Here is a 25863-nt window from a genome sequence, read left to right on the forward strand (position 1 = left end):
TCGACGTCTCTGTCATCATCATTAACATCATCGCAGCGCAGCTGCTCTTCCACCCCGGCGGCCACAGCAGCCGCGCGAATAAACGATAGTTAGTGATAACACTTCCTGCCTGGCTGCCAGCAGTGCGAGCACAGGAGTTTGTCGCCTGTCGCAAATGTCGAAGTGTGAACGTATTCTGAAGGGTCGTTAAAGTACCGAGATGCATGCATTTTTTATTCAACCGCTGCTGCGCTGGAAACCGCAGCACCTCGCAATCCTTTTTCCACGCGATTCTCTACTGAACACAATAGTATTTAGTTGGAATCAGCATATACATTTGGCATCCCGAAGCCATTCTGCGCGTTTGGTTTATGCTCCGGGGTACAGTGTCGGATCAGGTTAGTCAAATGTATGTAATACGTAGAAGATTCTGATCCATTCGGATGGAACGAAATTCTGTGCAAAGTGTTGAAGTCAACGGAGGTGAACCACCAATCCCGGCTGCCATTTATATGCAACTAGCTGACCCGACAAACTTCGTATTGCCACAAATTAACCTGTGTTGTACATAAATCATGAATCTCGGATGATCTTTGTCACAATCTCGAGTTTTGCAAGCCCCCCAATGGGCGGCGCTTCCGACGGCGGGTCACCGGCAACACTCGCGACCGTCTCGTCCTGATTGATCTAGTGTTACTATAGATAGTTTTTGTGGTCTTGTATTGACTAATGTTGTATGGAAGAGTCTCGAATTTCTCGAGTTTGATTAGTTTTTGAGTTTCGCAAAAATTTCTGTTTTATTTGTATGAGAGTCCATATCCCCCTACCACAGGGGTGAGAGGTCTCTAACTATCGTAAAATAAATTCAAGACTCCAAAATCTCCCACATGCCAAATTTGGTTCCATTTTCTTGATTAGTTCTCAAGTTATAAGGAAATTTGAATTTCATTTGTATGTGAGCTCCCCTCTTAAAAGGGGAAGGGGTCGTAATTCACCATAGAAAAAATTTCTGCCATCTAAAACTCCCACATGCCAAATTTGGTTCCATTTGATTGATTAGTTCTCGAGATAAGAGGAAATTTGCATTTCATTTGTATGGAAGCCCACCCTCTTAAAGGGGAGATGGGCCATAACTCGCTTTCTAAAGAAAAGAGGGGTCTCAATTCACCATAGAAAAAAAATCTTGCGTCCAAACCCACTTACATGTCAAATTTGGTTCCATTTGCTTGATCAGTTCTCGAGTTATGAGGAAATTTGTTTTTCATTTGTATAGGAGCCCCCCCCCCTCTTAAAGTGGGGAAATCCATAGAAAATATACCATAGAAAATATTCTTGCCTACAAAAACACCCACATGATATATTTGGTTCCATTTGCTTGATTAGTTCTAGAGTTATGAGGAAATTTGTATTTCGTTTGTATGAGAGCCCCCCCTCTTAAGAAGGTAAGGGGTCCTAATTCATCATAGAAAAAATGGTTGCCTCCAAAAACACCCACATGCCAAATATGGTTCCATTTGCTTGATTAGTTCTCGAATTATGACGAAATTTGTATTTTATTTGTGTAGAAGCACCCCCTCTTAAAGTTGGGAGGGGTCCTAATTCACCATAGAAAATATTTTTGCCTCCAGAAACCTCCACATGCCAAATTTGGTTCTATTTGCTTGATTAGTTCTCGAGTTATGAGGAAATTTGAATTTCATTTGTATGGGAGCCCCCCCTTTTAAAGTGGGTAGGGGTCCCAATTCATCATAGAAAAAATTTTTGTCTCCAAAAACACCCACGTGCCAAATTTGGTTCCATTTGCTTGATTAGTTCTCGAGTTATGAGGAAATTTGTATTTCGTTTGTCTAGGAGCCCCCCCTCTTAAAGTTGGGAGGGGTTCTAATTCACTATAGAAAATATTCTTCCCATCGAAAACTTTCACATGCCAAATTTGGTTTCATTTGCTTGATTAGCTCTCGAGTTATGAGGAAATTTGTATTTCATTTGTATAGGAGCCCCCCCCCCTCCTAAAGTGAGGAGGGGTCCCAGGTCATCATAGAAAAAAATTTTGTCTACAAAAACACCCACGTGTCAAATTTGGTTCCATTTGCTTGATTAGTTCTCGAGTTATGAGGAAATTTGTATTTCGTTTGTATAGGAGCCCCCCCTCTTAAAGTGAGGAGGGGTCCTTATTCACCATAGAAAATATTCATGCCCTCGAAAACTTTCACGTGCCAAATTTGGTTCCATTTGCTTGATTAGTTCTTCAGTTATGAGGATATTTGTATATCATGTGTATAGGATCCCCCCCTCCTAAAACGGGGAGGGGTTCCAATTCATCACAGAAAAAATTTTTGTCTCCAAAAACACCCACATGCCAAATTTGGTTCCATTTGCTTAATTACTTCTCGAGTTATGAGGCAAATTGTGTTTCTTTGGTACAGGAGCCCCCCCCTCTTAAAGTGGGGAGGGGTCCTAATTTACTATAGAAAATATTCTTGCCCTCGAAAACATTCACATGCCAAATTTGGTTCCATTTGCTTGATTAGTTCTCGAGTTATGAGGAAATTTGTATTTCGTTTGTATAGGAGCCCCCCCTCTTAAAGTGAGGAGGGGTCCTTATTCACCATAGAAAATATTCATGCCCTCGAAAACTTTCACGTGCCAAATTTTGTTCCATTTGCTTGATTAGTTCTTCAGTTATGAGGATATTTGTATATCATGTGTATAGGATCCCCCCTCCTAAAACGGGGAGGGGTCCCAATTCATCACAGAAAAAATTTTTGTCTCCAAAAACACCCACATGCCAAATTTGGTTCCATTTGCTTAATTACTTCTCGAGTTATGAGGCAAATTGTGTTTCTTTGGTACAGGAGCCCCCCCTCTTAAAGTTGGGAGGGGTTCTAATTCACTATAGAAAATATTCTTCCCATCGAAAACTTTCACATGCCAAATTTGGTTTCATTTGCTTGATTAGCTCTCGAGTTATGAGGAAATTTGTATTTCATTTGTATAGGAGCCCCCCCCCCCTCCTAAAGTGAGGAGGGGTCCCAGGTCATCATAGAAAAAAATTTTGTCTCCAAAAACACCCACGTGTCAAATTTGGTTCCATTTGCTTGATTAGTTCTCGAGTTATGAGGAAATTTGTATTTCGTTTGTATAGGAGCCCCCCCTCTTAAAGTGAGGAGGGGTCCTTATTCACCATAGAAAATATTCATGCCCTCGAAAACTTTCACGTGCCAAATTTTGTTCCATGTGCTTGATTAGTTCTTCAGTTATGAGGATATTTGTATATCATGTGTATAGGATCCCCCCCTCCTAAAACGGGGAGGGGTCCCAATTCATCACAGAAAAAGTTTTTGTCTCCAAAAACACCCACATGCCAAATTTGGTTCCATTTGCTTAATTACTTCTCGAGTTATGAGGCAAATTGTGTTTCTTTGGTACAGGAGCCCCCCCCCTCTTAAAGTGGGGAGGGGTCCTAATTTACTATAGAAAATATTCTTGCCCTCAAAAACCTTCACATGCCAAATTTGGTTTCATTTGCTTGATTAGTTCTCGAGTTATGAGGAAATTTGTATGGAAGCCCCCCCTTTTAAAGAGGAGAGGAGTTATAATTCCCCTAATAAAGAGGGGAGGGGTCTCAATTTACCATAGAATAAATTCTTGTCACCGAAAACACCCACATGCCAAATTTTGTTCTATTTGCTTGATTAGTTGTCGAGTTATGCAGAAATTTGTGTTTCATTTGTATGGGAACCCCCCCTCTTAGTGGGGGGAGGGGTTTCTAACCATCACTAAAACCTTTCCTGGCCCCAAAATACCTCTACATGCATATTTTCATGCCGATTGGTTCAGTAGTTTTCGATTCTATAAGGAACATACGGACAGACAGACAGACAGACAGACAGACAGACAGACAGACAGAAATCCTTCTTTATAGGTATAGATTCACAATGGTGCTCTTCTTCTTTCGTGCCATATCAACATCGCTGCTGTCATACATATCTTAAAAGTGTACAGCCAACATGGCAATGTACTTCACGTGGTGTTGCTTTTGGGTGAATTTATGTCTACTTTGTTTACCGGAAGCTGCAACATTTATTGATTGCGTCTTCGATGTTTGTTTGGCGGTGCAATCTTGAACAAACCTTCGTTAGTCGATCCAGGAAAAAATCATTACTGTCAAAATAACGGAAAGATTGAAAGTTGAACGTGATATATTGAGCAGCACATTTGAAATGCATTTTCAAAAGTTATACGTATTTTGAACGTCTACAAACAATCCATTTTTGACTTTTACCAAAGGTATCATTCAAAAAATCTATAGGTAAATGTTGACGCCACGAATAGTTTAAAACTCTTTAGTTGAAATCTTTGATTATATGTTCTCCACAATTTCTGAATTTTCGAGCATTGACGACTGTATTAGATAAACTGATTACTTCATTATTAGACCAATCTCATTTTATGTCTTGACCTTCAATGAGGACAGTCATGTAATTATTTTTTTATAGCGATAGTTTTTCACAGTCGACGGAGGGGACGGTAGAAGAAAGCAATGAAACAAATGTGTTGATAGTATCCAAACAAAACGGCACAAGGCATAAAAGGGAAAGAGGGAAAAAAATTAAGTAAGGGAGAGTCATTGAAGCAATGCTTAAGAAGTTGTGTAACGATTTCCTCTTTACTTAAGTTGACGGATCCGCGGATCAAATCAAGCTATAAGTTTTTTATCCAGTTCGCTGTCATTCAAAGGTTCACCAATATCTGCGATACATAGGGCCTGGGAGAAGAAGTGGGTTCGAATACGGTTATAATTGGCTCCGATTATAGCTTGGTTCAATCCGTGGATGCCCCAGCTTGGGAACACATGAATCTTAAGCGATTCTTCAATGACTTTCCCTTACCTAATAGTTCGTTCCGTTCTTTCGTCTTGACGCCTTGTCCCTTTCTGTTTGGATACCATCAATACCTTTGTTTCATTACTTTCTTCTACCAATCTCGTCCGCCGATTGTAAAAACTGTCGCTAAAAAATTACTGTATTATTAACACTAATAGTAACATTGTCTACTACAGTGATGGCCAAACTGCGGCCCTTCAAAATGTTTTGTGCGGCCCGCGGACTGATTTGAGAGATGTTTGACTTATGAGTTACTTTTTTTATGACATAGGGACATTTTATGACTCGTGCATTTTGTAGTTCCGAATACTTTTCGGTTTAAATCTTGAGGTAATTCCCAGAAAATATTTTTATTGCCGCATATTTTGCATTTTGTCATGCGCAGGACAACGGAACCTTTCACCGAAAACTCGCGCTGAGAATCGTGGCTAACAGGCTGACAGACGAACAACGTCACGCGCGGTACCTTGTAAGTAGCAAGGGCCTGCATAGTGTCGTCGTCCAGCCAGTAAAATCAACTTCTCGGTCGGTGGTTTCTGCAGTAGACGGAGGAAGAGGCACAATTTGTGTCTAAAAATAATCCAACCAGATGCTACCTTTATAACCCAGATAACAGAAGATCGTAATAGAAAGTCCACATTAATGTCAATTTTACATTGAAATTGCGTAATGATCAAAGCGAAGTGTACAATAAGTTGTTTTGTAAACGTGCGTGTCGTTAGATACAACTTAGGGCTGTGAATCATAAAGCAGTATAGATGACTGTAACATTTAGTTATGTCTTAATTGTATATTGAGGAGTATTAAGTTGCGTGTTCCAAAAATTGTTGTCTAGAATGCAAGATAGAATTATCAATTTTTATGCACGTATATTGCCTCCATTTTGGTACTTAAATGTTCTTATGTGGTATAAAATATTACTTTTTCGTGTGGATACGATTTCGTATCGCTCAGTTGCAACCGAAATATACAAACCAAATTGTTTGCTGGGAAGGGGATTGTGCAGTCTCCTTTTGTCCAAAGGTGGTTCAAAGGTACATGCAAGCCACATGTCCTGGTGGGTGTTGTAGGTTCGAATCCGATTATAATCTCAGATTATAGTGTGGTTTTGGTTCGACTCATGCACGTTCCAGCATTGGACAAAAGGTAGGAGTCACAACGACTACTTGCCTTGCTAAGCGTAGCTACCAATACCCCCCCCCCCCCCCCTCACCTGTTCGCTCTTTCCTCTCCACTCAAAAATCATTACTTTCCCCTATTAGTTTTTGACAACACAAAATAGCTCGGTTACCAAGCCTTCTCTTGTCCCATTGTCCCAGTTCACGCTTGTCTCATATAAGTCTCGTCTTATGTAACTCTTGTTTTATTTCACTCTTGTCTGATCTCGCTCTCTCTCTCTCTCTCTCACACACACACACACACGCTTTTTCGTTTTCTTTCTCTCTTTCTCATTCTTCTCTTTCGTATTTCACTCTCGCTTATACTTTTCTCTCATATTCTACTATTACTCGCATTAATCTTCCTTTTTCTCTCGCATCTTCTCCTTTCTCGTTCGCCCCCTCCTTCTTCGTCGTCTCCATCGTTCATTTTCTTTCCATCGTGCACTCTCTATCTGTCCCATCATTCGATATATTGTCCCGTTCTTTGTATCTTTATCCTTTTTCTGTCATCGCATTCGTTCTTTTTATCTCATTTAATTCATTTAATTTTTTCTAGTTATTTTTGTCCGTTCCTGTTGTTCTCATCCTTCCATATTTTTGTGATTACACACTTGTTGTCGTCCCCTTCGTTTTGTCTTCCGCCTCTTTTTGTTATTTTTTGCCGTTTATCTATTTTCATTATCACCATGTTTCTGTCTTCCTCGTCCGTTTCTCTTTGACCTTTGGCTTTCGGTTATTCCTCTTTTAGACTAATTCAAAAAATATTAATATTCCTTTTTTGTTTTCGCCCGATGTTTGATTTTGTGATTACACACACACACACCGCCAGATCTCGCTCCACCTGGTCTAACCATCTTGCTCGCTGCGCTCCTGGTCGTCTTGTTCCTACCGGATTTGAGGCGAACACCATCTTTGCAGGGTAGTTGTCCGACAGTCTTGCAACATGCCCTGCCCATCGTATCCGTTCAGATTTAACCACCTTTTGGAAACTGGGATCACCATAGAACTGTGCGAGTTCATGGTTCATCATCCGCCTCCATGTTCCGTTCTCCTGTATGCCGCCGAAGATCGTTCTTAGCACTCGTCGTTCGAAAACTCCGAACACTCGCAGGTCCTCCTCGAGCATTGTCTTTGTCTATGTCATTGTCATGCCCGTAGAGAACAACCTGTGTAATAAGCGTCCTGTACAGGGTGCACTTTGTACGAAGACTTGGTCTGCTCGACCGCAATTGCTTGTGAAGCCCTTAGTAAGCACGACTTTCGCTAATAATAAGCCACCGAATCTCACGGCTTCATTGTCCACCCTTACCAGCGAGCCAAGGTAGATAAATTCGTCGACTACCTCAAACTCATCGCCGTCGATCAATATACTACTGCCCAAGTGGCGTCGGTCGACCTCGGTTCCGCTGGCCAGCATGTACTTTGTTTTAGACGTATTTACCTTTAACCTAATCTTTTCTGCTTCGCGCTTTAGTCTGGCGTACTGTTCAGCCATCGCCATAGATGTTTTGCCGATAATATCCATGTCATCGGCGGACAAATTGACTAGATTTGTTGAAGATCGTGCCCCGTGTGTTGATATTCGCTCGGTTCATAACACCTTGTGCTATGTTGAGCAGCAGACATAAAAGACCATCACCTTGATGAAGCCCTCTATGTGATTCGAATTAACTTGACAATTCACCCGAAATCCGAACACAGCACTGTGTACGGTGGATGGTAGATTTAATCAGTTTGATGAGCTTCCTATGGAAGCTGTTCTCGTCCATGACTTTGCATAGCTCTTTCCGATCGATGGTATCATATGCGGCTTTGAAATCAACGAACAAATGGTGCGTTTGAACTCGTGTTTACGGCCCTTTTGGAGGATCTGCCGCAGTGCAAATGTTTGATCCGTTGTAGACCGACCTTCGACGAAGCCGGCTTGATAAGTTCCCACAAATCTGTTCGCAATTTACGATAGTCAGCGTAAAATGATTTGGGACAGCACTTCATAGGCGGCATTGAGACCGGTGATCGCTCGATAGTTCTCACAGTCCAACTTGTCGCCCTTCTTATAGATTGGGCCCCATCTTTTAGACGCCTCCGGTAGCTGTTCCGTATCCCAAATTCTAACAATTAGGACAATTAGCCAGTGCATACAAAAAGCCAGCTTTTCTGGTCCCATTTTAATAAGCTCCGCTTAGATGCCATCTTTCCCAGCTCTCTTGTTTCATCCTGGTATTGCGTTATGCCATGCTAAAACCAGAGATAATACCCCAATAGAACCTTTATACAAATCAAATAAAACCAAGATTTTTTTTTTTTATTAACGACCCTTTAAAAAACCAAGAATTGTTTCAGAATTGGGTGTCGTCCCCCTCTCGTTTAGCCTCACGTTTCTCTCCTCTCTCACCTCTCTCTCACACACCTCTCTCTCACACCTCTCTCTCTCACCTCTCTCTCTCATCCTCTCTCTCTCTCTCCCGGTATCGTAGGTCCTAGACAGCCATACCCGGTGCGTGGACTGTGGACTCCCCACAGTAAACTAAAAAATGGCCAACGCAACTCAGTAGCTCGCGATTATTTGTCATTATTAAACCAGCGTCACTCTTTCATGACAGTTTTGTTGGAATTTCCATCATCAATAAGTGTCGTTGGCTTAATGATGCGAATTATTGAGTGCCTTGGCATTCGCTTATTCCAGATTCCCTAGAGTAGACAACCGCTTCCTGGTGCTGGTCCTGCTGAAAAAAGCTTACTCTACTTTTTTGTCGGGCATTTTGACTGCGTGTTCAGCCCACTACAGTCTGCTGAATATGACTCTCTCACTACATATGTATTTATAATTGGTACAACTCATGATTCATATGTCTGTGCCCCTCTTACATACTTACTTATACATACATACTTACTTTGTCTCGATAGACGATAATCGGCTTCAACCTGGTCGAGCCATATAGCACGTTGGGGCCCTCTATTCCTGGTACCGGTGGGGGTTTTAAAAAGAACGCATTTCATTGTACAGTCGTCCGGCATCCTTGCGAAGTAGCCGGTCCACAGCAATCTTCCAACTTTCGCCAAATGCAAGATGGGAATCTCACCAAGTAGTGCCTGCAACTTGTCGTTCAAACGCTTACGCAACTCTACGCTATTCGTTTGTACTCCGCCAAACATAGCCCGCAACACCTTGCGTTGAAATAACACAAGTGCACGTATGTTTTCTGTAAACAATATCGAGGTTGTCTGCGAAAGCTGGAAGTTGGTAAATGCGATAAAATAACAAACAGGTTTTTCCCGATTCATCTTCAAGAGATTGTTTACACCGTCGAAAGTTTTCCTTAACAATCCCATGTAATTTTCAGCGTTATGAATGGACAAAACATTTACCACGTGCAAAATAAATTGAGGCCTACTATAATGTTTACGCCGATGAATTCGATGATGGTGGCACTATTTATTTTTATACCTAATGAGCAAGCCTCGTATATTTAAGTCGTGACTTAGCTTAGCTTAGCTTAGCTGAGACTGATTGCACATATCAATGGTTGCACTCAGTGATTGACCCGAATCAGTGAAATTGCACAATGAATCAAACGAATGGGGTTGGGAGTGACCGATCATTCTCACTGTGCAAAATTCAGTGACTCGATATTTAAAGGATCAATTACTCCGCCGGCCACGTCCTTGCAATCAGGTGGGTTTGGGGACGGAATGTTAGTGTAATCTTTGTTGTTTTAGGGACCGTGTTAACCTTTGTATCCCTGCAAAGATTACAGGAAGGAGTTTCGTTTTGTTAGTAGGAGAGGTTTCGTTGGATCGGGGTTGACCTTGATAAGTGATATGATCGTAATCAGACTACTCTTTTGATAACCGTTTAAAAATTATCTGTATTAGTGCTCTTTTAACCCACAGCTAACCGAATAATTACGATTAGAAAACACTGATACTATGTTTACAACTACTATTACTGAATACTATTAACTGTGCCAATAACTTCTTTTGATTAAAGCTTTAATACAACTATGTTAACAATTATCTTGAATTACTTTACTATCCAATTAATTTTAAATCTAGCTAAATTATTATTCTTGCTGATTGATTAAGACTACTTAATCACAAAGCGTTAAGCAAACAATGAGTAATCCGGTGAAACACCAAGAAAGTATTCCTGTACTATACTCGTTATCACACAAACGCTCCAGCCTATTCCTCGTATATTTAAGTCATGACTCCTCACAAACTGAAAATATAAAAAATTAGTCATGGTTTTCTTTACTATGATAAAAATCTAGAAACTAATTAATCTGTTTCTTCGACAAAGTTGTAGAAAATGTCCAAGCAAGCAACTTTGCTGAAGAAATGTTATTTCTGTCTATGCCCTTTGCGGAGTTATGGAACATATTCTTTGTAAATTCCTTAAGATTCAATTTATCATACTTAACATTTGTTAGTTGCTTTCCACAAGAATGCATTGTTCTATACTGTTATTGAAACATTCAAAAGACACGTTTTAGCAGAGGGCTGCGAATCTCTAGGACCTTTTCTTGCTGAGTTATCGCATATTTAAGCTTTATTTTTCTTCAACTTCACGAGTTCGAGTTTTCCATGAGTGAGAATGGCGGACAGTGCCAGTATGCTGTCAGCCGATTTTAATCCGCAATAATTGTTAAACTTGAATAATTTCCGTCTGTATAAAAAGTCAAAATTACTTGACAGCATGCTGACAGTGTCCGACATTCTCACTCATGGAAAGCTCGATAGGGTTAAATGGGCCAAGTGGAACCGTGAAATCAGTATTCTAAGTTGAAAGCTCATGTCAGGTACTACTAACTTATATAGGTACCGCTTGTCTCCACCCAGCTATTTTAAAGTAAGGCAAGCAGAGGGTCCTGAAGATTTGCAGACTTTGGCTTTCGAATGCCTCGTCTCGCCCTGCCTTAACTTTTATTAAGTATTACCTAATTACTACTTTTTAACAAACATCCAAAGAAAATGCTCTATAACTGTTATCCGATGGAAATATAAATACTTTGTCTTCGGCAAAGTTACTGGTTTTTACAATTTCTATAACTTCGCCGAAGAAACCATCTCTCTTTACAGCTATTTGACTGCTGCGGATTTAGACTTGTATGAAATTTATACTCTACAAGTTCATCATCCTTTGAACTATGTATTTAACGTTAAAATGGCAAAAACCGAATCTCAACTGGAAGATACTGTCAAAGTCAATAGATTTACAGTACTAGCCTAGCAGTTGTCTTGTACACTAACAGTTGACTACGAGTCAGAAGGTAACATTACGAATGCGGAAATGATTTTGTTTTGTTAAATTTTCTCGAATGTCTTCTATTTACCGTATTGTGTATTTGGTTCAAAGGTAGGGTATTGCCCCGGCCTGTGAAATGGCTCCGGTTGTGAAATACCCATCATTTTGACGTGTTTATTAAGCTATAACCCTACCAAATTACTACCAACGACTCATCTCATTATATTCTAGCTTTTGAGCAAAAAAATCAAAATAGAGCTTATAGAGTGTTTTGTGGGAAATATGTTCGACAAAAATGCCCGAAAAAGTTATTTAGAATGCTTTGGGATTGACTTTTTTGTGTATCAAATAAAATAGAAAAAGGCAGTAAAATGCATATGACCCTTGCTTTGGACCTCTATTTCATCACACCGACAAATTTTGAGTGAAATAATTTAATCAAAACATATTATTTAAATTTTTACAAACTGGTGTCCGCCCTGATTGTGAGGCAGTTAAGTTTTCCAGTTAGGAAAGATCCAGAAAATCGATTATTCAATACTTTAATGGTTACAAACATTTTCAACACACTTTTCAAATCACGAACGTCCGGTTTTTACATGCATCGATTTCAATTCTGATTTAGGCGAAACTGAACTTACTGAGAAATTACTTTGTATTTAAGTTGTTTTCCGTTAATATTTCAATGTAGTATTTTCTTTTCATTTTATATTTTTTTATTTTCTTCTTTATCTTTATTTTCTTTTATGTTTTGTTCGAAGTGTTTCACAACCAGGGACACTTTTTTTTTGGTCAAAAAATACTATATCTCTCAATTTCGCTTTGACTTTCTTGTTTCAAACGAAAAATATATGCTCCCAAGCAACAAATATGAGTTTTATTGTACTCTTATGGTGGTTTTCATGACCAATTTTGGTCTTAAAAGCCATCATAAGAGTGTAATAAAACCAAAATTGTTACTTGGGCTGTCTTTAGCAAAAAGATACGTAAATCTTCAATCTATCAAATGCTTCGAAATGATTCGAAATCAAATAACCCGATCCAAAGCTATGCTCAAAAAACAAAACCTGTTTCACAACCGGGGACATTCCCCTACCTGCTAGAACCTCTATTATATGATTATAATGAAAAAATTATATGTAAAAAGCAAAGCAAAAGCAAAACCTAGGTGCTACATTCCGTTTTACGAAACTTGACCTTTGGTTTTTATTCGACAGACTTCGCAGCCAGCTGTTAGAGTACAGGAAAATTGCAGGCTACGATCCTATTGACTCTAACAGCATCTCTCAGCTGAGTTTCGAACATAAGTCGACTGATTTGTTAGACCAGCGTCTTACCTCGAAGCGATCTGGGTGGCTTTATTGTATGTATTTGGTTTGAATTCAAGCAAACTGATATTTGCAAGAAAAAAGTTTAATTAATACCTACTCGTAAATGGGAATAGAGTTCTCTAAATATCTTCGTTTTCAGTGGAGACCAAAGCTATACCCGAGCAGGAGCGAAAAGCAAAATAATATAAAAACAATATCAAACTGTGTTATTGCTATATTTTGTTATCGAATAGACATGGAGATACATTGATAACACATTTTGATATTGAGTAGATATTTTAAACAGTGGATGTAAGATGAGTTTAATAACTGATTTTGTTATCATATCTTATTTTGGCCTTAAAATGACATTCGATATATTTCATAATTTTTTTTATTGATTAAAGAGATTTTAGATTATAAATATGTTATAAATTGATTTTTCAATATTTCATATGCTACTGCATTTGTTATTCAATACTAAAATATGTTATTGTAAACTCTGAATACAGTCATGTTATTGCTTTGTTATTTAATTAACACAAGTAGTTATTCTTTTGGCCTTAAAGGAGCAAAATTTTCATAATATTTTTTGTTATTTTACCAACTATGTCAGCCTAAACAGGACCAAATCTTGATACGAGTTATTCGATTTCCATAACACATTTTGATATCATTTTGCTCTTCGCTCCTGCTCGGGTATGCCACATCTTTGCGTTTACGTATTTTAATTTAGCCTTCTATAGATGCCGTACCATATGAATTGAATGAATGTAAACTGTTTTGAAAAGAAAAAATATCCTTTTCCTTCACTGCCAAACATACGGAAACTCTCGTTCAGCTCGCTAGATATATATATACTGAGCTTCGCCATGGAAAACATATTAACTACCTGCATGCTTCTCCAGTGAGGGCATCGTTCGTGTGAATGAACAAGTTTCTGGTGCACATAATAAAAATATCTAATGCTTTTAGGATTATCGGTATTTGGCTTTCGTACAAACTAACGTAAATATGATGCAATTCGCTGTGAACGAAAATCCTCTTACACTCCTTTGGTACGTCGTTATTTTTGCTTCGGGTTTAGTTTGAAAATGTGCAAAATTTTAACAGAATTAATTATTTATTCAAAACAGACGAAAGCAACACCAAAAATGCTCAACCGTAAATTATCTATAAAGGCTACACGAAACTGCTAATTACTTTTGCTTACTACCACCACCACCACCACCCACACTAGTCCTGAATTCATCTCTGATAACAAAAATCCCACCGGCAAAGCGATGTCAAGCGTGCGTAACAATGGTCCGCACAGTTGGGAGTAGCAATTCGAAAAGAAGAAAAAAACAGAAAAAAAACAATTCACATGCAACTGGAATTGTGTGTAACATCATCAATTTGCGTCATTCGCACATGACCGAAAATATGCTGTCGAGTGCGGTCGGTTTGTCGTACTCTTCATATATACCTACACTGAATGGGAGGAGGCATATTATGGAAGGGTGCAATTCTAGTGCTTATTTTTCCACTTGTTCTATATTCCATCATTCAGTGCTACAAGCCGCACCGCCCGCTCGCCGTGTTCATTTTTTGTGCTCCCCATCCCCTCCCCCGCGCCGGGCGACAGTTTTTGCCGATGTCGTAGTTTTGCACTGCCGGTCAAGTGGGACCAGATTACCGGTTTCCGTCATCTACAGATTCCACATCGCTTGGTAAGCTAACTGGTTATAGCAGTTTCTTTTTCCCGGCAGCAGCGTAAAGCCGGATGCCCTCTATCAAGCGAAGCACAGACAAATGCTCGTTAAGATTTTATAGCACCGTTTCCTGTGTAAGCTTACAAGCAAGGTGGAATATTTTTTTAATGCTCTGGGGGTGGAAGGTGAACTCCATTAGGACTCGGTTTGTTTCGAATGTGAAGGTAATTATTTTAGGTTTTCACAAAACATAAGTGTACATGGAAGTATCAGCAGTTTTTTCAGTTGCAAATATACGGGTAAACCCATTCAATAATTTTTGCATCGGATCGGGGAGGAGACTAAAAGTGGTTTCACAGGAAACTCTAGTGTATAATTGCTAGCTGCAGCTGAAATTCGCTGATGCATTGTTAATAAAATTTCCTTTCAAGCCCAATTCATCATCGGGCATTGGGAAACATTTGCACTGGCGCGGCAGTCCGAAACGGAATACCCGCAGTTACTACAAATCAAACAACAGACCAGGTACGTCCGACAGAATGGATTGCTCCCGGCTGGACCGGCTCTGGGGAGCACAATTTCGTATAGTGCCTGCCAAAATAGCATTCATCTTTCGACCTGGCCTGTGAGCTCCAGTTCCACCGGTGGTTCCATTCCAAGATGTGTACTCTTACAGGGTGTCGTTTTTATGTTAGTTTTCAGAATTTATTTGTTGAAATTACTCGCTTTACTTTTAACGAATTCAGCGAAAAAGGAACTTAGGATTAGAGAATGAGAAAGAGAACTTTTCCAGGACGACTAAATTGGCCACCCTGTGCAATCAACCGTAAGGTTACCGAGAATCCAGCATGATTAAGCAGGAAGAATTAATGTGGGAATACAAATCTCACCGCTGCTATGCAATCGGAATACAAAAATCTGTTGAGAAACATTGCGTTTGGGACACTGTGCCATTTGAAAGAAAGTCACTGTTTGAAACATTTGCAACATTTGAGCGAGAGATGCTTGTTGAAATCTACAGAGGAATCATTCCTGGTTATGGTTAGTGAAATTTGATTTCAACTCTGATAACCTACATACGCAGGAAAAATCTTGAATTTCGAACACATTTTCGAGAAGATTTTTGCCACGTTCAACATTCTGCAACATTTTTGCTTGATTAAAAAAATTTCTTTGTTTCCCCCCCCCCTCCCCTTCAGTTGGCCACCACCGGAAGGACAAAAACTTTTTTTAAATATTTGTCATGGTCTAATAGATAATAGATAATAGATAATAGATAATAGATAATAGATAATAGATAATAGATAATAGATAATAGATAATAGATAATAGATAATAGATAATAGATAATAGATAATAGATAATAGATAATAGATAATAGATAATAGATAATAGATAATAGATAATAGATAATAGATAATAGATAATAGATAATAGATAATAGATAATAGATAATAGATAATAGATAATAGATAATAGATAATAGATAATAGATAATAGATAATAGATAATAGATAATAGATAATAGATAATAGATAATAGATAATAGATAATAGATAATAGATAATAGATAATAGATAATAGATAATAGATAATAGATAATAGATAATAGATAATAGATAATAGATAATAGATAATAGATAATAGATAATAGATAATAGATAATAGATAATAGATAATAGATAATAGATAATAGATAATAGATAATAGATAATAGATAATAGATAATAGATAATAGATAATAGATAATAGATAATAGATAATAGATAATAGATAATTGATATATAGAATTTAGAAAAAAAAAACAAAAACAGAGACAGAACAAACGTGAAAATTCTGAAATACAAATGAGGAAGTAGGAGAGAGCAGAAAATGATAGAATTCCGAGCAGACGAAGAACTGGGAAGACAAAGGAAATAGTGATGATAAGGAAAATAGAGAAAACAGAGTTAGCGGAGAGCGTTGAAAATAGTTGCATTGCAAATTAGTTATATTCTTTTTACGTGATAATTAAAAAGTGTTGTCAGCCTGTAGAAAACACAACTTAAAGACATTAGAAAGATAACTAAAATTCGAAGAAAAGACAACGAAGAAACGACGAAACGATGAAAAATCGAAGAAAAACCGACGAAAAAGAGATGAAAAAATAGCTCATCACATAAAAATAGCAAGTCACATAAACGGTAACAAAAAAAATAAAAAACATGACTAAAAACGACATTAAAGATATTTAAAACGCAATAAAAATGTGCAAAAATAAGAGCTAAAGATGATACGATAGATAAACGTCGACACAACCACAAACAGGCAGTAGAAAAACCACAAAAAGGACGGTGAAGGTGCCAAAAAACGACGAAAAGACGACTGTGAAACCATGCCAAATGGCGATAAAAAACAATAAAAGGCTTGTTGCCACCGACAAAGACGACTGAAACCGCCAAAAAAATCCCCGAAAAGCGTAAAAAACAGATCAAAAACAACGAAATTACAATAAAAATATGGTAGATGGTAGACAAAAATACGAGAATACAATGAAACAGCACAAAAGTGATGAAACAACATGTCGAAAAGGCGTCGAAAAGACAACAATAAGATGACGAAAAGAATACAAAAGAACATCGAAAAGACAGAAAATTGACTACAAAAATACGACAAAGAGACGACTGAGAGATGACGCTGCAATTTAAGCGAATAGATAACGGAAAAATAATGAAAAATTTATAACAAGTAGGCGAAAAGACGATGAATAATAACGAAAAACAATAAAAATACGATGAAAAGGCGCGGAAAAAAGCCCAAACAGGCTAAAGCAACAAATACTATAAAAAGCTGCAGAAAGCAGGATAAAAAGACGATTAAAAGACGACAAACATCAACAAAAAATGCTAAAAATACTGTAAATGACGGCAAAGAACATCATCAGGACTAACCGAAGTGGCGCTTGTGCATAATAGAAGATGACGATAAAAATGACAACAAATTGTTAAGACAAAAAGACGATTTTATATGCCTAAGGGCAAATGATAAAGAAAACGAAAGACATACGCCTAACATACGTTGATGATGATGATAACTAACATACGCCAATACGACAACAAAAACGATGAGAAAACGAAAGTACACAATAGAGTAAATAAAAATCAGTACAAAAAAAAACAAAAATCCAAACGACGAAATATGAAAAACAAAAAACGATAGGCGAATGATGATAGATTAAAAACAAAAGCTATAGTCCTTGAATAAATTAGGTCACATCTCGAATGTATATCTCGTATATTAGAGAACAGCACATATCGCAATTAATTTACATTTTTCAATAAAGCACACAAACATTGATACTAACAAGCCACCAAATGGAGCACAGGAGAGGGTTGAATTATTATTTCATTTAAAATTTGATTGAATTTGGCTTAACTCTTAATTTTGAAACGAAATTATAACCTCTTCTTGGTGGCAAAACCTCAGATGGCACGACTACGGATATTTCTTCAGCATTGGGATTGAAATTGGGATTGGGATTGGGATTGGGATTGGGATTGGGATTGGAATTGGGATTGGGATTGGGATTGAGATTGGGATTGGGATTGGGATTGGGATTGGGATTGGGATTGGGATTGGGATTGGGATTGGGATTGGGATTGGGATTGGGATTGGGATTGGGATTGGGATTGGGATTGGGATTGGGATTGGGATTGGGATTGGGATTGGGATTGGGATTGGGATTGGGATTGGGATTGGGATTGGGATTGGGATTGGGATTGGGATTGGGATTGGGATTGGGATTGGGATTGGGATTGGGATTGGGATTGGGATTGGGATTGGGATTGGGATTGGGATTGGGATTGGGATTGGGATTGGGATTGGGATTGGTATGGGATTGGGATTGGGATTGGGATTGGGATTGGGATTGGGATTGGGATTGGGATTGGGATTGGGATTGGGATTGGGATTGGGATTGGGATTGGGATTGGGATTGGGATTGGGATTGGGATTGGGATTGGGATTGGGATTGGGATTGGGATTGGGATTGGGATTGGGATTGGGATTGGGATTGGGATTGGGATTGGGATTGGGATTGGGATTGGGATTGGGATTGGGATTGGGATTGGGATTGGGATTGGGATTGGGATTGGGATTGGGATTGGGATTGGGATTGGGATTGGGATTGGGATTGGGATTGGGATTGGGATTGGGATTGGGATTGGGATTGGGATTGGGATTGGGATTGGGATTGGGATTGGGATTGGGATTGGGATTGGGATTGGGATTGGGATTGGGATTGGGATTGGGATTGGGATTGGGATTGGGATTGGGATTGGGATTGGGATTGGGATTGGGATTGGGATTGGGATTGGGATTGGGATTGGGATTGGGATTGGGATTGGGATTGGGATTGGGATTGGGATTGGGATTGGGATTGGGATTGGGATTGGGATTGGGATTGGGATTGGGATTGGGATTGGGATTGGGATTGGGATTGGGATTGGGATTGGGATTGGGATTGGGATTGGGATTGGGATTGGGATTGGGATTGGGATTGGGATTGGGATTGGGATTGGGATTGGGATTGGGATTGGGATTGGGATTGGGATTGGGATTGGGATTGGGATTGGGATTGGGATTGGGATTGGGATTGGGATTGGGATTGGGATTGGGATTGGGATTGGGATTGGGATTGGGATTGGGATTGGGATTGGGATTGGGATTGGGATTGGGTATTTGAAAGATAATGAGCTGTATAGGAAAAATATACCACTGAAGAAGCTAAAGGATTCGAAAATTTCACAAAAGCAACGAAAATGTTCATTTTGTCGTGTTTCCGTAGTGTGTAATTGTCAATAATTTAAGGAAGGCGCTGTTTTTACCTGCAATGGCACGGATATTTCTAAAACTTGGCTCAGCAGAAATAAGCTTAAGCATAAGCGTAAGCATAAGCATAGGATACCGCCCGTGTGCTGCTACTCCGTTATTGACCAGGACCGATGAAAACTGCAAAATGATGGCTGGAAGAAGCATATTTGGGACAGCACACTTTTCATCCTTGTGCAACCTTATCAGGTCCCTGCATGCTGATCAATACCGACGCAGGCTACGTCCTTATGCGGGTCCTGGTGGGATGGGGAGGAATGTTAGTCCAATACTTGTTGCTACTAAAGACCGGAGAATCCTTTGCATCTTCACAAGTATTTTGGGAAAGGAATTGTTGTTACTAACAACTTGTTAGTAGATGGGGGAAGCTGGATGGATAATGTAAGTATGTAAGCACCAGTTATATGAGACTTGTTTGGATATTCAAAAATTTTCAAGTAAAGCTAGTAATTACAAAAATTAAGATATAAATAATACCTTCTTAACAAATTTAATATAATGCCAATGTTGCTCATAAACAACCATAATTTAATTTATATCAAAAAATACTAAGCAGATTGAGATTTACGGCTCGAAAACTACGTGACAACTTGAACTTATTATACCTGAAAATAACAATCAGGGATAATATAACGAGCCAATATAGTCCCTAAGTTGATAAGCATTTCCTCTTACCAACGCTAATATGCAGAGATTTAGCGCCCTACACGCTTAAAAACTTGGCTCAGCAGAAATTAAATGAAACTAAACCAATTTCAAATTTAACATTTAATATATTTAACAACACTTGGGTAAAAAATTGTTCGCAAAATACTGGTTATTATTGAAAATATCAATTTGGGATATTTGTTAACTAATTGCCCAGCTACCTAAAGTTGAAAATGCAATCTGTCAAGAGTACTGACTAGTTTGCTTGTTGTTCTATAAACGTAAAGCCTTTTATGGCAACTTTTAAGGATGAAAAGTTTAACGAGCGCTGAATATTATGTATTCGATGATTATATTTCCATCCGCAAGTTAAACTAAATAAACAAAGGACTTTATCTCCCCCGTTCTGAAAATTCCAACTATTCTAAAACATCATGAAACGATATGCCGCATATTATCGGGAAAGTTTCGCATAAAAACCTTTTTCCTAACAAACAAGAAAATAATCCTCCATACAACGGATTATCTTTGCATTTTCCGGCACATTGACCTAGCGACACACGTCGCATTTTCATTCTCTTAATTTATTGCTCGCAGCACCGAGCTGCCTAACCAACCAGCTAGCAGCACCGAAAGCTGCATCCCATCCCGGTCACCATCGTAACCGTATGGTGAAATATTGTCATTCCACGGTTTACCGAATCCTCTTTCTGTCGCCCGCTCGAACATTCCACTACTAAAACTCCATAATAAAATAAACTCGAGCAAACCACCATTGAAATAACAGTTCTGCACTAAACTAATTCCAGAGTTTGCCCAATGTTCCGCCCCAGTTGCAGCCGCTAAATTTTTTTTTTAGTTGTATATGTTTTTATTATCTATTCTCGAGTGCAACTCAATTTCCCAAGCGTCTAAAAACCGAGCGCAGCTGCAATGTTTGAAAACATTTTTCCGCACTCGTTGATTCAATTTACATAGCCGCCTAAATCGTCCGTGAGAGTGAGTAGCAATTTCGCTGCATGAATTTGTGATTCTGGCGAATATTTGTCAACAAACATTCGCAGTTGCCGATAGGATACGTCGCCAGAGGATATAGTAGAAGAGTTGCCTCGATGACAAAAAAAGAAAGATCGCAATCCATGAAGCCTACCGAGCGGCATTGTTTATTGCGTCCGACGCAGCGCCAGTCGAATTCAGAGGGGTTTTTGTTTGCTCAGACGAAATATCACTCATACCCGGCGAGTCCCATCGGGTGGGCGTTGCTTCTTTCGTTAAGACCATCCTTGTGATGTGCGTTTGGGCGGGTGTAGAGAGTCGTTTGCAAGAGAAAAAAGCAATATGATGGAAGAAAACAAAAACAATAAAAACAATCAATTTCATTATTGTCCTTCTTTTCGGTCAATTTGTTCACAGAACTGCGAGCGCGGATATTGGGACCGTCGGACATATTTGTGAAATCGGGCAGCGAAATCATCATGACTTGCGTCATTCAACAGGGACCACATGACCTGGGCACGGTGTTCTGGTACAAAGGTATGGTGGAAATCGTCCTTGTCGCTCTGGCTGCCAGCTTGATGTTTGAGGCTGTGTTCTTTTTTTCTTCTTCTTCCTTTCAATCCACGTCTCTTACGCTTCTCTAGGCAACACGCTGATAGAATCCACCATTCAGGAGAACAGCATCCATACGAGTGAGAACCAGAGGATCACCGTGGAAACTGACTGGACGGATGGATTGACGTCCAGGTGAGTTGGACCTACCTACCTACACCTACCAACAACCAGCACAGTGTGAATGGCGTGACACAGCGACGGACGTTGAAATGTTTCCCTGCGACAGCAATTTGGAATGTGACTTGCTCGGTAAACACGTCGTAGGCGCTCTGAATGGTGCGAGCTCGCACCTCCGAATGTAATTGACAGAGCAAAGCTGTGGACTAATACTTTATCTGCTTCTTGGGGACGTTTTAGTAGGGTGGTCAATAGGAAATTTTTTAAATGCACTTATTCAAAAGTTAAGATGTACGAATTTGTTATACAATTTGTTATACTGAAAATGTGTTAAGAATTCATCATAGATCTTCTTCATATGTCGTAGTTATATTGAATAACTTTATTGTTATATTATACTTACCTGAACTATCACTATTGTTTCCGATAGTCCTATGCTGTTCCCTGTCAGTGATTCTACTTTTCAACATGAAACTAAGGAGTATAGGGTAGATGCTCCAGTAGTACTGGTAGTACCTGTAGTGGTGGAAACTCGAAAATTCCGTTGTTTTTGCAGATTTTGGTACTAGTTTGACAAGTATCGAAATACCAATCCCAATCCCAATCCCAATCCCAATCCCAATCCCAATCCCAATCCCAATCCCAATCCCAATCCCAATCCCAATCCCAATCCCAATCCCAATCCCAATCCCAATCCCAATCCCAATCCCAATCCCAATCCCAATCCCAATCCCAATCCCAATCCCAATCCCAATCCCAATCCCAATCCCAATCCCAATCCCAATCCCAATCCCAATCCCAATCCCAATCCCAATCCCAATCCCAATCCCAATCCCAATCCCAATCCCAATCCCAATCCCAATCCCAATCCCAATCCCAATCCCAATCCCAATCCCAATCCCAATCCCAATCCCAATCCCAATCCCAATCCCAATCCCAATCCCAATCCCAATCCCAATCCCAATCCCAATCCCAATCCCAATCCCAATCCCAATCCCAATCCCAATCCCAATCCCAATCCCAATCCCAATCCCAATCCCAATCCCAATCCCAATCCCAATCCCAATCCCAATCCCAATCCCAATCCCAATCCCAATCCCAATCCCAATCCCAATCCCAATCCCAATCCCAATCCCAATCCCAATCCCAATCCCAATCCCAATCCCAATCCCAATCCCAATCCCAATCCCAATCCCAATCCCAATCCCAATCCCAATCCCAATCCCAATCCCAATCCCAATCCCAATCCCAATCCCAATCCCAATCCCAATCCCAATCCCAATCCCAATCCCAATCCCAATCCCAATCCCAATCCCAATCCCAATCCCAATCCCAATCCCAATCCCAATCCCAATCCCAATCCCAATCCCAATCCCAATCCCAATCCCAATCCCAATCCCAATCCCAATCCCAATCCCAATCCCAATCCCAATCCCAATCCCAATCCCAATCCCAATCCCGATCCCGATCCCAATCCCAATCCCAATCCCAATCCCAATCCCAATCCCAATCCCAATCCCAATCCCAATCCCAATCCCAATCCCAATCCCAATCCCAATCCCAATCCCAATCCCAATCCCAATCCCAATCCCAATCCCAATCCCAATTCCAGGTTGTAGAAATAATCGTAGTTCTTCCATTTAAGTTTTTATCACCATATTCCTTGTTTCTGGTGTTTTTTTTTTTTAATTTAAAAGTTTGAGCGACATTTTTGCTTCATTTGAAGGTTTGTTAGTTTTTCTTGAGAGGACCTGAACCACTAATATGCTCCCAATATCCGATTGAGCATCCAATTAGCCATCTGATATTTCATGTTTGTACACATTTTGGACGTTTTCCGTATTCATTTTCATTTTAAACCAGTTTCATAATATTTTTGCTCATTTTTTTATCATCTTATATTCAATTTTTCTTTATTACTTTTAATTAATTTTTTACACGATTTGTTCTTTCGAGTACAGTGGTTTACCGATTTTTTCTACCCTTTCGAAAATTTTTGTAGACATATTTGGAAAATAAAAAATAAATTACTCTAAAATACTTAAAAAACAAAATATTACTTCAGTGCAACGCATAGGACTCATTTTATTCATATCAAGCCAATGCGTATCATAATAATGCTATAATGCATATCAACTCAGCAATTTTATGAAAAAATACATCGAAATTGAAAAATGCTCCGATTTGATTCCAATTTTGTGGACTAATTTCTTTGCAGTAAATTTTAGACCCATATTTTTATTTGTCACTTGGGATTTTTTTTCTCAGTTAGTATGGCCCCAAAAATTTTTTGCCGCTTTTCTTTATTCTTTCTTTTCTTTACGTTTATTTTCCTTTAATGATTCACCTGTGCCAGAATGTTTACTTTTATTTGTTATTATTTGTTATTTATTTGTATAATTCATCCGACAGAAATGTCTTAATGAATAATGTTGTTGATTGGGAAAAGCCGCCTTGAAATGCACACATGGCAGTTTTCAAGCCGGCACAAAAACCCAACATCTTTTCTTAAAAGGTTCTATGGCTAACAAAACTAAACACTAAATACATAATTATATCAAAAACCCGAATTAATCCACCTAGCGGCGTGACCTAGCCTTTCTACTGCAACAATAATCATTATTTAATTTCTCAGGAACATCTATAATTAACTTGACTATATTTTTACATATCCGTTCCGTATTCCTCAAAATCCTTATTTACCAGTAAAATTCACAACGTATTGCGTAGAATAATTATATTTTCTTTCCTTGGGTGCGTAAATACTTGTAAGCGTCATTTATGTTACTTGATGAACACCTTATTTAGTTTTATAATCGGTCGGCCTTAACTTTTGGGCTTCAGAGCCACATACGAAACTTGTTTTGAATTGACAATATGAAATATGTGTTCATAGCAGATTTTTTGATATTTTGATATTAATACCATGCGCTCAAAAGTTAGCATCTTTGAAAAAAACAAGAGTTCAGAAAAATTATTATTATACTTCGCTTTTGAAGAAAAAGGATATCGACAACAAAATGATTAATCTCAAAATTTTACTATTAGTTTGTTTGGCTTCAATTTTGCGATATATCAGAATTAGAAAAAATAACTGAATAGAGCATTAGATAGATATGAAAAAGAGAAATTGAACTTTTCCTTAGCTGGCGCTCCTTCAGATAAATATTTTTGCATGAAAATCAAAACTTAAGCTTCTTTTGAATTTACTTTCATGAAGTCTTGATTAGCTTGATCGCAACGTTTTTACAATGTTAGAGGGTTAGGAAAACAAGATGAGGTCGAAAAATAGTGCAAAAGCTGCGCCATAAACATGCTTGAGACTGGGAAATATGATCGATATGATGTCCAGTGCTTGTCATTTTTGATTTATTTATTAAAACATGATACATGACATAAGACATCTGTCCTTTAAAATTGTATCCGTTGCACGTTACAGCAATATAAAGTTATATTTAGTTTAGCGATTTACGACTTGCACAGCAAGCAGTCTCATCCGGGCAAATAAATCTTGGCGGTAGCCTCCGTAAGGAGTGGCGCTTAAGCTACACGCTTCATCAGAATCGGTCCGCGACGGCTACAAAATGTCACTAACGAAAACAAATCTTACAAAATTACTACCGTGCAACGTTTACTTCCTATTTTTCATGTAACATTTCTAAGCTCTAGTATCTATGGATTGAAAAGAGTATCTATTGATGCGCAAAATTTGTATAAATTTTTTTGGAAAAATCAACTCACTAGTATTTTGATCCTATACACCACTATACTTATATACTTAAATTAACTGCTTTTCTCCGCTTTTTGCTTTTCGTGTACAATTGTGAGTAACAGCAAGTGAAGAAAATGACAATTGAAATCTAAAATCAAAGAAAAGAAAAAACTTTGCAATTGAATCCCGCTGTTTAATATTTATTTGCGACAGATACGTAGTTCGCCTACGACGTGCAGGCTTCATCAGTGTCTTATTTCAAAGCGTATACGTATCTCTCGCGAATAAATATTAAATAGTGGAATTTAGTCGGTAAAAGTTTTTTTCTTTTCTTTTATTTCAGAGTTCGTATTCCACGAAGAGGCTTCAAAAACTTCTGACTATTGACATGTTTCTCACTTTTCTTGAATTTCATTGTAAAATGTCATCACATATACATACATACATACATACATACATACATACATACATACATACATATATACATACATACATACATACATACATACATACATACATACATACATACATCACACACACATCTCATACATTGAATACAATCAACATTTGATTGATACGTTTTGATTTCACACGTTTTAACGGTTTAATATACGGTGCTTAAGTGTTAA

The 25863-nt window shown here is 38.6% G+C and overlaps 1 protein-coding gene across 1 annotated transcript in view; it reads left to right on the top strand.

The window, feature by feature from the left end:
• LOC128733832 (zwei Ig domain protein zig-8) overlaps positions 1-25863 on the top strand; it is a 127998-nt gene that overhangs the window by 70600 nt on the left and 31535 nt on the right. Inside the window, exons 5-6 of the mRNA XM_053827649.1 lie at positions 21208-21327; positions 21435-21537. Of these exons, the coding sequence (XP_053683624.1) occupies positions 21208-21327; positions 21435-21537 (223 nt within the window). The remainder of the gene's footprint in view (positions 1-21207; positions 21328-21434; positions 21538-25863) is intronic.

This window comes from Sabethes cyaneus, chromosome 2, assembly GCF_943734655.1.
Source record: "Sabethes cyaneus chromosome 2, idSabCyanKW18_F2, whole genome shotgun sequence".
Taxonomy (NCBI): domain Eukaryota; kingdom Metazoa; phylum Arthropoda; class Insecta; order Diptera; family Culicidae; genus Sabethes; species Sabethes cyaneus.